The sequence below is a fragment of the Embiotoca jacksoni genome, unplaced genomic scaffold (assembly GCF_022577435.1).
Source record: "Embiotoca jacksoni isolate LCO1_2020_lvr unplaced genomic scaffold, fEmbJac1.0.p SCAF_6, whole genome shotgun sequence".
NCBI lineage: Eukaryota > Metazoa > Chordata > Actinopteri > Embiotocidae > Embiotoca > Embiotoca jacksoni.
This window is the reverse complement of record NW_027185414.1, coordinates 10,430,139-10,444,939: the sequence shown is the minus strand read 5'-3', so window position 1 is coordinate 10,444,939 and position 14,801 is coordinate 10,430,139. Positions and strand designations below refer to the sequence as shown.

The following is a 14,801-nucleotide window of genomic DNA, read 5'->3' as shown; positions in this document are numbered from 1 at the left end:
TCTGGAGCCAGGCTATTGCTGCACATCATCACCCTATCGCTCAACCCACATTTCCTTTCTGCCTCTAAATCATACACTATCAATCAAAAGCAAAAATGCCCCAGAAATAATATTTAAACAACACTATGCCAAAATCCAGCACGTTTCAAATTAAAAGCCATGCATAAAACCCTGCCATTTAATGTATGACTTTTTATTTAAAACGAGGGTTTTTAAGTTGTAACAGATACAGGAAGTCACAGCATTCAGACAACCAATGGTGTAACTCTGTCAGTCACTCCCTCAGTGAGATATTTGTGTTTACAGGGCTGGCTCTGTTGTTGTGGTCCAGCCAAATATGTATAAATAAAAACTAGTGCTCTTTTATTGCACCCATCCTGTTTCAGACTTCAACACCAGCTGAACTCACCAACAAACGTGCATACTGTGCATCCTTACATTAAATATTCTTACTCCACCCTGTTCTATCCATAATTGTATCAATAAGTTGCTCTCTAGATCAACTGTTCTCATTCTCTCCCTCAATTTGTCTCATTATTATATCATCCACTGCAAATTCACTTCACTGTTTCTCCAAGAAAGGCTATAAATGATATATATTGATCATTACAATGTATTAGGAAGTCAGCTTCATTCAGAACCACAACATCAACTAGGTAGAGCAGCTGAAATTGCCATTTTGAAGACCCATGAGTCTCAGTTTGTCTAATTGAATTTGCAGTCTAACTCTTCCCCTTTGATGACTGCCTTTGCTTTCCCTTGTCTTCTGCCTCCAAATCCTAAACCACAACCTCTCTTTTCCCTCCTTCCTTACCTTTCCACTGGGCCTGTATCATTTCGCGGTGTCCTCCAGTTAAAGCTAGCACTGGTTGGACCCGGTCGTCCCACAAGGTTTAAATGGAGTTGGTCTGCTTCAGGTGGTGCTCCTAAAGTTTGGTATGAGGCTGATGCACTTATTGTTGATCCAGCTATGTTAGCTGTTATAAGCCAATAAGAGTAGTTTGTAAAGGGAAACAAACCAATGTCTTCAAATGATTCAGGGCCTTGAAAAAAGGGAAAGAGGAGGAAAATGTTAGAAATGATTTAAAATTGGTAGAAGACACAATCAAACAAGTACAATGTTTTTGTCGCATGTATAAAAAATATCAAGATGGAAATGATGAAGTTGTGTGACATGCTGTGTGGATACATACTGAAAGGGTAGTGACTTTGGATGGTATGTACTGACAGTCCATCCCTGATGAGCGTGTAGTTAAGTCTGTTTGAGTTTGGAGAGTCAGGAGGATGCCAAGAGAGATGAATTGAAGAGTAACTGAGAGCCAAACCTACTGGTGCGGGCTGCTGGGAGGGTGCTGCAAAAAGACAAAAAGCATCAACTAGAAAAAGCTAAACAGTTATAGATGCTGACATTAAACAGGCAGAGAGAAAAAAAAACTGATGATCAATAAATAACCTTGATTACTTTAATTTTCACGTCACAACATTGAAGAATAATTGCTGACAAAGTAAATGTGTATGTGTATGTGTGTGTGTGTGTGTGTGTGTGTGTGTGTGTGTGTGTGTGTGTGTGTGTGTTTATTAACAGACCTTTACTGCAGCCAAAGTGGTTCTCAGGATCAAAGTGACTTGCGTCAGGATGACATGAATCACAGTTGTCTCCAGTTACCAGCAGCTTACACACACACACCCCTGTGTCTGGATGGCACGAACCATTGACACTGCCCACTGGGTCGCATGCACAAAGACGACATCTGCTCATCAAACAGAAAAAAAAAAGATCATGAATACATTTTGTACATTTCACAATTTTCATTCATTAATACATTGAGAGCTGGTTGAAAATAACCTTAAAACAAATGAAAACTAGAACCACTGCCTCGCAGTGTATGCCTCCACCAACCAGTGAAGTTGCAGTTAGCATCCATGTCCATCCAGACAGATAAGATATGTAGTGAAGTCTTTGATGGAATTCAACAAAAAGTTATGAAGTGTATTTTTCAGGGATATACAAATAAGACTGACTTGACTTTCTTAAGTCTCATGTCTATAGTTCTGCTGTACATATTACATGTTTTAGTATTCGTGTGTAAATACATTGAGGGAAACAAAACAGCCAAATTCTTTGTAAGTGTTCATGTTTGGTCAATAAAGCTGATTCTGATAGAACGCAATGTTGGAGCCATGACAGTAGATAATGCTTCAAATATGTATGTTGCTGCAAAGAAGCTACAACTTCTAAACACAGGGATGTTTCACACACATCTTCAAGCTGACAGCTTCGAAGATATATACGATAAGCACAGTTTGAGGATGGATACCCAAGATTAGAGTCATAAATTCAGTGTCAGACCAATTGTAAAATACGGTCACAATCTCCCCTTCTGTTCCTGAATTATGCAGTTGAATAATGGACAGAAAGGTGTTTTTGTTTATGATGTCACAGCAAAGTTGACTTTTGACCGTGTAGAAACAAAATGGCATCACTTCATTTTATTCTATTAGACATTTGAGTGACATTTTGTCATCACTAGTGTATGAATTCTGAAGTTATGGCCACAAACAGCATTTTGTCAGGTCACAGTATTGTCTTTTCACCATCAAAACCTGCCGCTGAGTTCAATGTTCAATGTTGTGCCAAATTTAAAGAAATTCCCTCCCTGAAATAATTGCTCTATATCCGTCTGCATGTAAATACTGCCGACTTATGAAACTATACCAATGGTTATCTGTATAGCTAATAATTAAAAAAAAGGAACTGCAGACTTTCTGTGACGTTTGTTGGGTTTTAGAGACTAATAACAACAAAAATGTCTGTAGTTAATAAGTTTAATAGAAGTAAAGCAGTCATTCTGCTTTTGTATAGTTGTGGTGGGTGGTAGACTAAACATAAAGAAACATTATCATTAATTGTGTCTGCATTGGTGTGCAAATGTTCAAAGATAATTTGCAACTGGGTCTAACTGTGTGTTTGAAGGTGTTGGGTCTTCTCCTTAACACTGTGAGGGAGACCCTCACGACAGTCTATCCCACCCACCACCCTCTAGCTGTGAAACTAACTTCACAGAAACTGTGTTTCCCCCTCAGACTTGTCAAAGTGCGTGTGTGTGCGTGTGACTGCATGTGTGTGTCTGACACTGCATGTGTCTGGGTCACCAGTGTGGTGCTACCCTCACAGGGGCTGGGCAATGGGTGATCATCCGGCCAGCCTTCTCACACCTCTACACACACACACACACACACACACACACACACACACACACACACACACACACACACACACACACACACACACACACACACGGTCACATGTGCAACGCAGTCAGCTTGTTGGAAGATGTTTGGCACACACTCACATACACACTGTACTGGCAGAGTGACACTGCATAAAGCATGTTATTGTCACAAACACACCCACACATGCGCACACACAGAAATTATCTGCGTGTGTTTCAACTCTACCATATAGTGTACGCACAAGCTCTGCCTCTCTCTCACACACCACTACACCTTCTTTATTGCTGTGTGAAAAGCCACAGCCTTATAACGAGCCGCAAATTTGTCCTGTCAACTGGTGCTCACACATACACACATACACAAAATGCCATAGTGACTCGACCTTCACTCCATTCCCAAGGAGAAAGAAAACACCAACATCACACCCAGTCTTTCTGGTTTTAATCAGCCTTAAAGTACAGTATGTGTGTGTAGACAGAGAGAAAATGAGAATTTGGGAGTATTTAATTATATCATGCTAATGACATCATAGACAATACCAAACAAACATTTAAGAAGATTTAAACAGTGCATAATCAGGTGTATGTAAATGAAAATAAAATTCTAACAATATGATGATAAGTCATATTGAAATGATTTTCAAACATGTTTATGCCCCAATAACATAAGTTATTATTAGAAAGTACATATGATACATATGTAATCCAATATGATACAATTATGTGTATAATATAAGTGAATGTGTGTACATGCAAATATTTCACCACTTCAGGCAGAATTACAGTCATATTTATTGAGACACAAGATTACATCTCAGCCAACTGCTCACAGATCAATTGATGTGTGTGTGTGTGTGTGTGTGTGTGTGTGTGTGTGTGTGTGTGTGTGTGTGTGTGTGTGTGTGTGTGTGTGTGTGTGTGCGCGTATGTGTGTGTGTGCGTATGTGTGTGTGTGTGTGTGTGCGTATGTGTGTGTGTGTGCGTGCGTGTGTGTGTGTGCGTGTGCCTGTGTGAGCGTGTAAAGTAATTTGTAAAAGGCCTATTGATTGAAGGGGGAGGCCAAATTACTTGATGATATTTAGATGAAGAAATCCTTATTGTAGAGTGACTCTGGGCACAAGAAAATCATTCACCAGTAATAACCTAAGACTTCATTTGTCATTTATTTTCCGTGCAAAAAGGGAACGGAAGACAGAAAAAGAGAGATACAAACCTGCTGCACTGATATGAGTGATAGGTCTGACATTAGTTTTGTTAATCCATGCTTTTACAAAATCTGTGCCTCTGAGCCTCTTTTCCCATTTCTATTTTTTTATTTTCCTGACACTGTTACTATCTTCCCTTATGTCCTTGTGCAGTAAACTCTTTATTACTGTTGTGTTTTCTCCCACCATCATTCCATCACTCTCCACCGTGAGGAGATCTCAACCACAGCCTGATCTCATCTTAATGTCTTAACACTGGAGAATACAGCAATCAGCCAAGGTCACACACACACACACACACACACACACACACACACACACACACACACACACACACACACACACACACACACCAAGAGTGGACAACTAGTCAAACAGTTTGTGGACCATCTATCTACTATGACACCCTGTTGAGAGGAACGTATGTGCGTGTGCACACAAGTATTGCACAGGGTGTAAAGTGTACAGTTACATTTGTGTATGCGTGTTTTAACTTGTGTGTATGTGAGACAGCCTGCAGGCAGAGACAAGGTAGAGACATGAGTGGTAAAGGTCAAAGCAGCTCTTAACTCATGCAAGTCATATGTCTGCCTACCAATCTGTAAACTGTCTTCACAGAGACTGCACCTGCTGGTGTGTGTGCTCATATGTACAGCTGCATGTGTGCATCAGTGTGTGTATGTGTCTGTACAGGTGGTGCAATTAATGGATACAAGCTTTACAAGATGTACAACTGATAGATAGAGTGTTTGTGTAATTAACTTGAGGCTTACCTGCCCACACCAGGGTTGAATCCAAAGAACATCTCGCGACACTGGTCACAGCGTCGCCCCCCCACTGATGGATGGGCACACACACACTGACCAGTCTGGCTCTCACATCCAGGCTGCAATGCTCCCATGGGATGGCAGTCACACTCCAAACACATACTGTGGTCTGGAGAGAGGTAGAAGCCTGGACAGAGATAAATATTAGTTTTCTTTCTTCAGTGTTTATTTTCCTCTGTTGTATTGTATTGTATTCTTCTATGTTCTCGCTTTACTTTTTCTCTCAAAAGTCAAATCCACTGTTCTGTAATCAGACTGTGCTGTTATTGGTTGCATTACATTTAATGTCAAAACGTTTGTCTGGCTGCACCTAAAATAATAAATGAATCCCCATGCAGCCCACTGTTTGCATCCCGTAGAGTTTATGTACAATAATGCTCCAGTGAAAAAAGAAATAGCCCATGTAGTGAACTCAGATTACAGAGAAATGTTTTTTTTTTTTTTTAATCAACAAGTAAACAAGACGTCATGCATGTTGATGCATAAGCTAAACCATGTCAAAGTGTTCTTTATTTTAACAACTGACAACATCAAACAAATGTTGTTCAAGTTCAGAATAGCGAATGAGTGATCAATGTAGGATGCAGCCTGTTACAATTTTTAAGCAACCTTAAATGCCCCTACTAATAACTAATAGGAGGTTGCTGTTTGCTATTTATTTGTAATAAAATTTAACACAAAGCCAATAAATGTGTGTGAAGTTGCATAAAGCACACCTGGTTCCAAAGTATAAATCAATTCAGTTTACTTTTCTCAAGGCCTGCCAGCTAATAAACAAATTGGATATTCTATTAAGCCACTTGGGCAGAGGATACACGATGGCTGATGAGCTGGCAGGTGAGGATATTAAACTGGGCAGTTTGTCGGTGTGGAGCTCGGCAAATGCAACAAAATAGTGCAATTAATAAGCATAATCAGACATTGCAGGAAAATAGTACATCTACGTTACCACATGGCAGAAATGCATATTGGGTTTATTCGATTTTGGGGTATTTGTGAGATAATAACTATTATCTTTTTCTTCTTTTTTTTTTTTTTTTTTTTTCTTTTTTTTTTACAGCTTTTCATCAACACATTCATTCAGTTCTTGTGTTACAGTAAACCCAGCTATGATGCTGGTCTTTCATCACTGACACAACACAAAATCTTTTGCCTCTTATCTGTTACACAGATACAGACACAAATAAAGATAAGTGAGAAGACACAATCTTTCTCCACACTATGGAAACCTGCCATTAACAGGACGATCAATGTGTGGAGCTCTCACAGAAAGCACATATCAACACACACATTAATAAAAACTCAAGGCCTTGAGTATCATCTTTTGTTCTTCACCATTTGACTCGGAACCTTTAGGCGATATTGTAGCCACTATATTTATTTGTTCAATCACTCCCCAAATTTCTTGTTCATCCATTTATCATTCATTCTTTCATACATTTTTCTAACTCACCGGGTCGGCAGCTACTGCAGCCCTTTCCATAGCGGGTTGGGACACAAATGCACTTCCCTGTGGTGCTGTCACAGACTGACCCTGCTACTGTTCCTCTGGGGTCACAGACACATGGTACACAGCCATGGGACAAACCCGCTAACAGGACACAAAACAATATCAGAGTCAAAGAGATTTATACTTATTTTTTTTTTTCAAACAGTCACTGCTTATTCAACATCACACAAGTTTAACACGACTAATACAAAGTAGCTTGCATGAAATTCTCAAAGTGTATATAGTATGTCGGCTCCTAACATTTTTGAAAACCTTCAGCTATGTAAAAGATGTTGAACTCCACTATAAAATTTGAGCTAGTGTTGAATGTAATTTTGGTGTCAGTTGTGTGTTCTCTTACTCTGGGGATCTAAACTCCTGTTATAGTAGTTGTGGGCACAGTTGGTACACTGGGCTCCCTCCACCCCCTCCTTGCACGGGCATTGTCCGGTCCACATATCACATACACCATCTGGCACAGTTCCACTGATGTCACACACACATGGCAGACAGCCCAGGGAGTTTCGATGCTCCAGGGTGTGGTAACCATGGCGGCAAGTGTCACAGTGACGGCCCTCCACATGTTCCTTAAAATGAAATATGGAGGAAGAATAAGAGGGATGGAAAAGAGAGGAATGACAGATAAAACCCTAAAACAATGTGAAGACTGAGAAGAATAAACATTTCATGATAAAACTGAAACAACTATAAATATCAAGGAGACCCTGACCACTGACATGACACCAGGGATTGACAAAAATTGTCCGTCACTAGGAGTCCACACTGGGGATGTCATGAGACCAGAAAACTCTTCAAACCTATCTGAGCAGCTTGAAAACAGACATACGAATCTGTATGCAGAATTTAAGGTCAGAGTTTCAGTTTTCCACTTTATATTACAACATGTCGCCCACCAACGTTCACATCCTGAAATGTTACTGTTGCTAATAATGAACTGCGACCTCTGCTTATGTCATAACGATGTTCCTTCGACAACATTCATTCATTGCTTGGGGTAATGTAGCGATAGCTCACAACATTAGGAGCTAGCTATCGTACCAAAATTGCCTTTCTGCTCTATGCATGTACTTGTGTATAATACATTTTTATGTAAAGCTTCTATGCCGGTGCTTGATTAGAAATTGATACTTTGTGGAAGTGGCCTTCTGGTATTGTTGTTCAAGTATTGTTAGCTTTAAATACTTATAGACTACATTCCACTGTTTTCATGATCTTAAGTTTGTTTCCTTTTATCGCCACGTTATTACCAATAGTTTTTGAACAACAGTTGCAAATTCAAATGTTTGTAAAATATAAATAAGTCGTAATTTCCTGGGATGGAATCCGTGATAATACATTTTGTCTGATACTAATTATATCTGCAGTTCATTTAAAAGTACCAAGCAAGGCTAAGGATGGGGTCGTCTTTGCTTTGCCAAATGTGAGGTGGATTTCTGATTGTGTAAAATAGCTTTTATTGCAGTCAATGTTTTATATAATGTTGAAGGATAGTAAAAAAAAAAAAAAAAAAAAAAAAAAAAAATCAGAAAAAGGTTGTACATGCCTTACACACACACTGTCCTGTGTAGGGATCACAGTCTGTCCCAGGTACCGTCCCTTCATGTGAGCAGTTGCAGGGGGCGCAGGATCCCTCCAGTCCTAAACCATACAAGCCGCTACCGCATGAATCACATCGCTGGCCACCAACCCCGGGCTTACACTCACACTGCCCCCCCTCAGGCTCGCAGAATGGACTGAAGGACCCCGAAGGGTCGCAGTCACATGGGACGCAGCCGTCTGGGTGGGAGAGGTTCCAATAACCAAACTCACAGTGGTCACATGTAAGCCCTGGAAAGAAAGCAGGAACGAGAAAGAAAAATGTTATTTAGAGAATTGTGGAAGGGAGGGACCAGCTGAGGGAAACAGAAATTAGAAAGTGAACGGATGCTCGCTTGTTCAACAAATAGCATTTAGCCCCTTTCTGTTTGTAGAGCCGTGTGTGTGTGTGTGTGTGTGTGTGTGTGTGTGTGTGTGTGTGTGTGTGTGTGAGAGAGAGAGCGAGAGAGAGAGCAAGAGAAATGGTGGGTGAGTGTATAAAACTGCCATCATTAGGGCCGGGCCCTCTACATATGATGATGGATCACTCACCTAAGGCCAAACACTTAATTTTACGGAGCAAAAAAAATAAATAAATTAAGCAACTACAAGAAAAGAATGAAGAGAAAGAAAAAGAGGAGATGAAAGGATGGAAAAATTGGAAAGACGGACAGAAAAATTATATAGAATTATTATCTTGTGAAAAAACATGAGAAGGTGAGCTCAATTCTGGAGGAAACTTCAAGAAATTGGCTTTGAATAATGACTAGAGCAAGTATGAAAATGGTTTGGAATGAGTCATTATTAACAGTTTATTATCTTGTTTTTTACAGTGCCACAAAGCAGCTTCTTATTGAACAGTTACATGTGAACATTTAATTCACTAATAATAATCAAATATTATAATTCTCCCCAATATTTTCAATTGCAAAAAACAGCTATTTATACCAATTAACAGTTTTAATATAGTTACTGGTCTTTAGTATTTAATTTTTTTTTTTTTTAATCTTAAATTTAGATTTAAATATGTTTGGTCAGCATTGAATTTGGGAATTATGGCATATTATTTCTTAAATTCATTTGGTTCTGCTTGTAATTATGTACAATAATTATAAAAAGTAGCAAACACCAAGCACACACTGTAGGAGGTTTTATAGCGGCAACAGCAGGCTCGGCTAGTTAAACTATGATATGCAGTGAGTGCGTGCAGGTCTTATTTGAATATGCCATACGTATTCCGTGACAGGCAATCTGTCCCTAAATGGATGCCTGGGGGCAATGCAGTCACCACAGCCGTTTATGAGGGAGCGTGTGTTCATATGTGGGTGGGTGTGAATGTGTGTGTGTGCGCACACATACATTAATAAGAACATACCTGTACATCTGTGTTAGTGCACATGATTTTGTGTGTGTGTGCGTGTGTGAGTCTGTGTGTGTGTGTCCTACTCTGTGTGTGGCAGACACTTGGCATTTCCCTTGCTCTGCCCACTTTAATGATTTTATAGATATGAATGTATTTCTCCACAGATCATATTTCATAGCACTGAAGTTAAAATGTGTGTGAGTGGTTAAGTGCGAATGCACATCTGACTGTATTAGTGGTAAATATGCAGACTGATGTTTATAGGTCTAACAATGCTTTGATATATTGTATTTAGTGCAGATTTCTCCCAATAAAACTATATAATTCATAAAGAATCCCACACCTATTATGAAAAAGGGCCAATCAAGGCAATGATATTTGACTTTTACTTTTTAGACACCGAGGTGATCAAGTTGACATTTGTGAATCTTATTTTTACAATAAGGCTTTTGACATTCACAAAGTGCAACAAACACAATACCAGAAACAACTCGGATGAGAGAAGGAAATAGGAAAAAAGGGAAAAGTAAGAACTCAATAACAAGGATAGAAAAGTGGGAACATTACAAAATAGACTGCGTTACAAGATATTAGATCAGAACAGAAAGGATGTAATTTTGTGTTGAGGTGCGCATGTGTGCATATGTGCATATGTGTGTGTGTTTTCGGGACATGGCCAGCCCTTTTATCAGTAGCCAGCTGGTTAACAGGCTCATGCATCACCATTTCAAACACTATTATGAACACACTGCACTCTGGCACCTTGTTGTGAGTGCGCGTGTGTTTCTGCATGTGTGTATCTGTGTCTGCGTGCACACATTTCAATTCCGTCCTTCTGAAGCGTGCCTGCCATTGCTCTACTCAAAGTATCAGCTTGGCGGTAATAAATTGCCATAATCAAATCTCATTTCTGAAAAATACCTGTGGGAGCAACCAAACAAACAAGGACAGAAAAAAACGAAAATGGGTCTTGTAAGAAGGAGTGGGGAAAATACAAGGAGCTGCAGCAGTTTGTTTTAATCAACTTGGCATTGAATTAGAGAATTAAATACCAGCTTAGTCCTTGATGGCATGCGTGCGCGCGCATGCACACACACACACACACACACACACACACACACACACACACACACACACACACACACACACACACACACACACACACAGATTCATGTTTATGTATGCACGCATAGAAACTTACAACATGCAATACATAGAGTTAGGCAAAGACAAAAAAACTTGGCCACATCCAGACATTCTCTCTTATATGTACACATAAACAAAAGCGCTTACACATACACGTGCCCGCACTCACGCACGCACGCACACACACACACACACACACACACACACACACACACACACACACACACACACAACACGGACCCTTGATAGCAAGGCTTAGCAATAACCATGATGCGTTGAGTTGAGGAGCATTGGCCGGTTTTGCATTTCATACGAGCCTGGTCTTCAAAGACACACAGGGGAGAGAGTGAAACCATTTATCACAAAGGGAAGCACAACGGCTGGAAGCACCGCCAGCAGAAAAGCCTGTTTATTTTGGCTGCCACAACACTTTGGGATAGGCGTGTGTGTGTGTGTGTGTATGTGTGTGTGTGTGTGTGTGTGTGTGTGTGTGTGTGTGTGTGTGCGCGCGCGCGTGTGTGTTCATCAGCGTGCGTGCCTGTTTTGTCATGTATACCCGGTGTATACACTTTTGGTTTAGTGTGCACCCCAATGAGCACCCCTATGTATTAATTAAGACGCTGTTGCTTGACAATTTAACAGAGCAACTGTGTTAATGAAAAGCACAAGTTATTAACAAAGTACTTGGGGACATTTTATAAGGAAAAATATTTTAGGAACCAGACATTTTGTAGCTAATGTGGTGTGCTGCCGAGGTAAATTACCAAGGTTTTAAGATCGCTTTCATCACTTCATTCTTGTAACTGAACCCTCGTCAGTGAAGTGGCTTTGCTTGTATGGATGGGACCTAAGGGGATGTCTGAAGAAACTTCAGTGTGTTTTACATCCTCCTCAAAAAAATCTACCATTCAAAGAAGTGTCTCGTCCGATATACACAATTATAAAGATATGAATTTAAAATAGAACGCAAAAACAATTACCTCAAATATTACATGTTTGAAACCCTTAAAAATATTCTCAAATGTTTGTAAGGGATCTGTTTACCTGTGACATGGGGTTTACACTGGCACTGTCCTGTGTAATGGTTGCAGCTGGGAAGCGCTCCTGTTGAGGTGCTGATGATGCCCTTTTCACTGCAGTCACAGGAAATGCAGCCGTTTGGATTTGAGGCTTCAAGTCTATACCAACCAGGCAAACAGTCGGCACACTGATGACCTGTTACTGCAGCCTTACACTGACACTGACCTCCTATCTAGAGGTGAAAACACAGGATATGCAAGAGAGAAAAGAAGGAGGAGGAGTTGATTTTTAAAAACAATGACATTTTAAGGTACAAGGGTTTTACCGATCATCAACAATTTGCTGTGTTGTGTTGGCGTGTACCTGGGCACACTCCATGCTGCTGTTGACCGTTCCAGCAATGTGACAGCTACAAGGCTGACACACATCAACTGAAGTGGGATCAGAGTCCTCCAGCCTGAAAAACCCACTTATACACAGCTCACAGTTCCTACCTGATGGTGACATAGACACAAACATAGTAAGATAGAGAGCAAAAAGTAAAGAAATAGAAACCACACAGAGATGGGAGAGAGGGAGATGTTCATGCTAAAAAGTCTAGGTTTCAACTTCAACTGTCTCACTGGGAAGGAGTTATGAAAATCATGAAAAGATATGACTGACACACAATATGGTAACAATTAAGCGGCACGATCAAATTTACCATTGCCTACCGTCTTAATGATACAAAATTCTGTTGGCTCTGAAAGATCACGTTGCAATTGAAGAAAGGCCAAGCACATAAACACAACAAAAGCAAATTGCAAATAGCACAGACTAGATTCAAAATTAGTTTCAAGGCAGCTGTTTCCAGTGAAAACAAAAACATGACGGCTGAGATGAGGATGTTATGGTTTCGGACTCCAAAAGTTTCTGCACTCGAGTCAACTTTCCGTGTTGGAAAATGAGCTAAAATGTAAATGATTTCCAAACTGAAATTTGTTTAAACATCGTGATGAGATGATTCTGATATTTTTGTAAAATTTCTAAATCGGGTGATGTTTTTACAGAAAAGGAAATTAGTTAACTTATGTAACTAATAGTGTACCTGTGGTGTTGTGCATGCACTGGTCACAGACGCCTCCTCCTCCTCGATAGTGCTCATCTGGTTGGTCATCGGCTAAGACTTCATAATGACAAGAGAGGGCGTGGCCGTGACACTGGCAAGGTCGGCAGTTCATAGGGTGGAGTTGATCACCTGACCTGAATGGTTTGTCATTGTAGAGCAGTGCACAACGCTGGCACTGTGGAGAACAATTAGACAGTATATATAAGTACAGACCAAGTGGCAACAAACAGTTTTGTGAAATGCCATTCTGAAGCCTCCAGGTCATCATCGTGCCACTTTTTGAGGCCAAATATAAATTAATGATGGGATTGTTTTCAGATGGACCATCAGAAAATGAATGAGAAGGAGTAACTTTAGCGAATGACAGCATAAGGACTAAAAAAGATTAACTTTGTATTCCATGTGGGAAGTTGATTGGAAATCTTTGGAGCCAGAGGCTTTTTGGAGCCAACCCCTAGCGGCCTTCGGTGGTATTGCACTTTATGGCATTCCCCAATTGCCTCACTTCTCAGACATGGAAGCTACGTCCACTTTTATATACAGTCTGGGGAACAGACATGCATTTATTTATTGTAATCTAACACACATAATGTATAGTTTACACTGCCATACTTGTTTTAGAATTTAACTAATTTATTAAGCAGCAGAAATATTTAGGTTACTGTATCGTCAACATGTTTCTGTTAGAATCTCACCTAGTTAAAACACTATTGAATACTACCATGGATGCAAGTTGGCATAGATACAGAATCAAAACAAAGTGAGAAAGTTTGAGTCTATAATCAAAAGCACTGATTATTGTGAAAATGCACATTATTTCGTCTGACAGCTTTGGGGGTAAAAAAAACAACTACATCTTTTTACAAGAGATTTGTATTAACCAATGGCATGTAAACGATGTCAAAATGAGTATTCACTGAAAATTACTGTGTGAATAGAGAATTCGTCCCATGACGATAATTGCTTGCATTTATGGAACAAAGACTGACACAGGCAGAGTGAAAAAAAGAGAAAAATCAGTGACCCGTGTAAATCTAAATCTAAAGAGAGAGAAAAATAACACACACAACTCAATAGAAAACACAAAGGTATTCTATTCTCTACTTTATAATAAGGCAGCAGTAATGGAAACATATGTGTGTGCGCGTGCGCGCACACACACACACACACACACACACACACACACACACACACACACACACAGCGTAGGGAAATCAGACCACTAATGAGGAGTGACTTGTAACAGCCAGTGCTCTCACACAGTCCCACTTTCATGTCAAAATAAACATACTAAGGTGTGTGTAGGGGGGAAGAAGGGGGAATAAGTGATATAAAAAATGCATTTTTTTTTTTTTTGTAGCAGAGAGCAGCAGAGGCAAGAAGCAGCAAGTACAAGCCCTTTGATTTTGTTCAGCAGTCAGTACAAATTATGGTGGACAAGGGGGGCATCAAATGGCAGGATTAAAAATGTATTAAAAAACACAGGAGTTCCTCCCAAGTGTGACACATGCAGACCTGCACTGGGCCTATTATGTATGACACAGAAGAGGGGGGAAGGCAGAGGGAAGATAGGGGGAGGGGGAAGTGTAGATGGAAATATGGGGAAGATATTCCTATTTTGTGTATGAGATAGAAGGCAGTGGAAGAAGGGAAAGATGCAGAAAACTGATGGAAACAGGAGAAAAAAACCTTTGTGTTTTAAAGATTAGGAATAGAGGGCCAATGAGACAAAATATGTTCATAATAAACAATCCACAAGTGTGTGAGGACAATGTGGGTCAGAAAAGCCGCCAAGGAAAGAAACACAACAACGG

At 40.0% G+C, this 14,801-nt stretch overlaps 1 protein-coding gene across 1 annotated transcript in view; it reads right to left on the bottom strand.

Annotated features, from left to right (window-relative positions):
- ush2a (Usher syndrome 2A (autosomal recessive, mild)) overlaps window positions 1-14,801 on the bottom strand; it is a 201,609-nt gene that overhangs the window by 147,178 nt on the left and 39,630 nt on the right. Inside the window, exons 12-21 of the mRNA XM_069174459.1 lie at window positions 12,967-13,162; window positions 12,243-12,373; window positions 11,904-12,111; window positions 8,319-8,602; window positions 7,116-7,341; window positions 6,719-6,856; window positions 5,212-5,392; window positions 1,588-1,751; window positions 1,194-1,352; window positions 815-1,043 (exon numbers count right to left, since the gene is read on the bottom strand). Of these exons, the coding sequence (XP_069030560.1) occupies window positions 815-1,043; window positions 1,194-1,352; window positions 1,588-1,751; window positions 5,212-5,392; window positions 6,719-6,856; window positions 7,116-7,341; window positions 8,319-8,602; window positions 11,904-12,111; window positions 12,243-12,373; window positions 12,967-13,162 (1,916 nt within the window). The remainder of the gene's footprint in view (window positions 1-814; window positions 1,044-1,193; window positions 1,353-1,587; window positions 1,752-5,211; window positions 5,393-6,718; window positions 6,857-7,115; window positions 7,342-8,318; window positions 8,603-11,903; window positions 12,112-12,242; window positions 12,374-12,966; window positions 13,163-14,801) is intronic.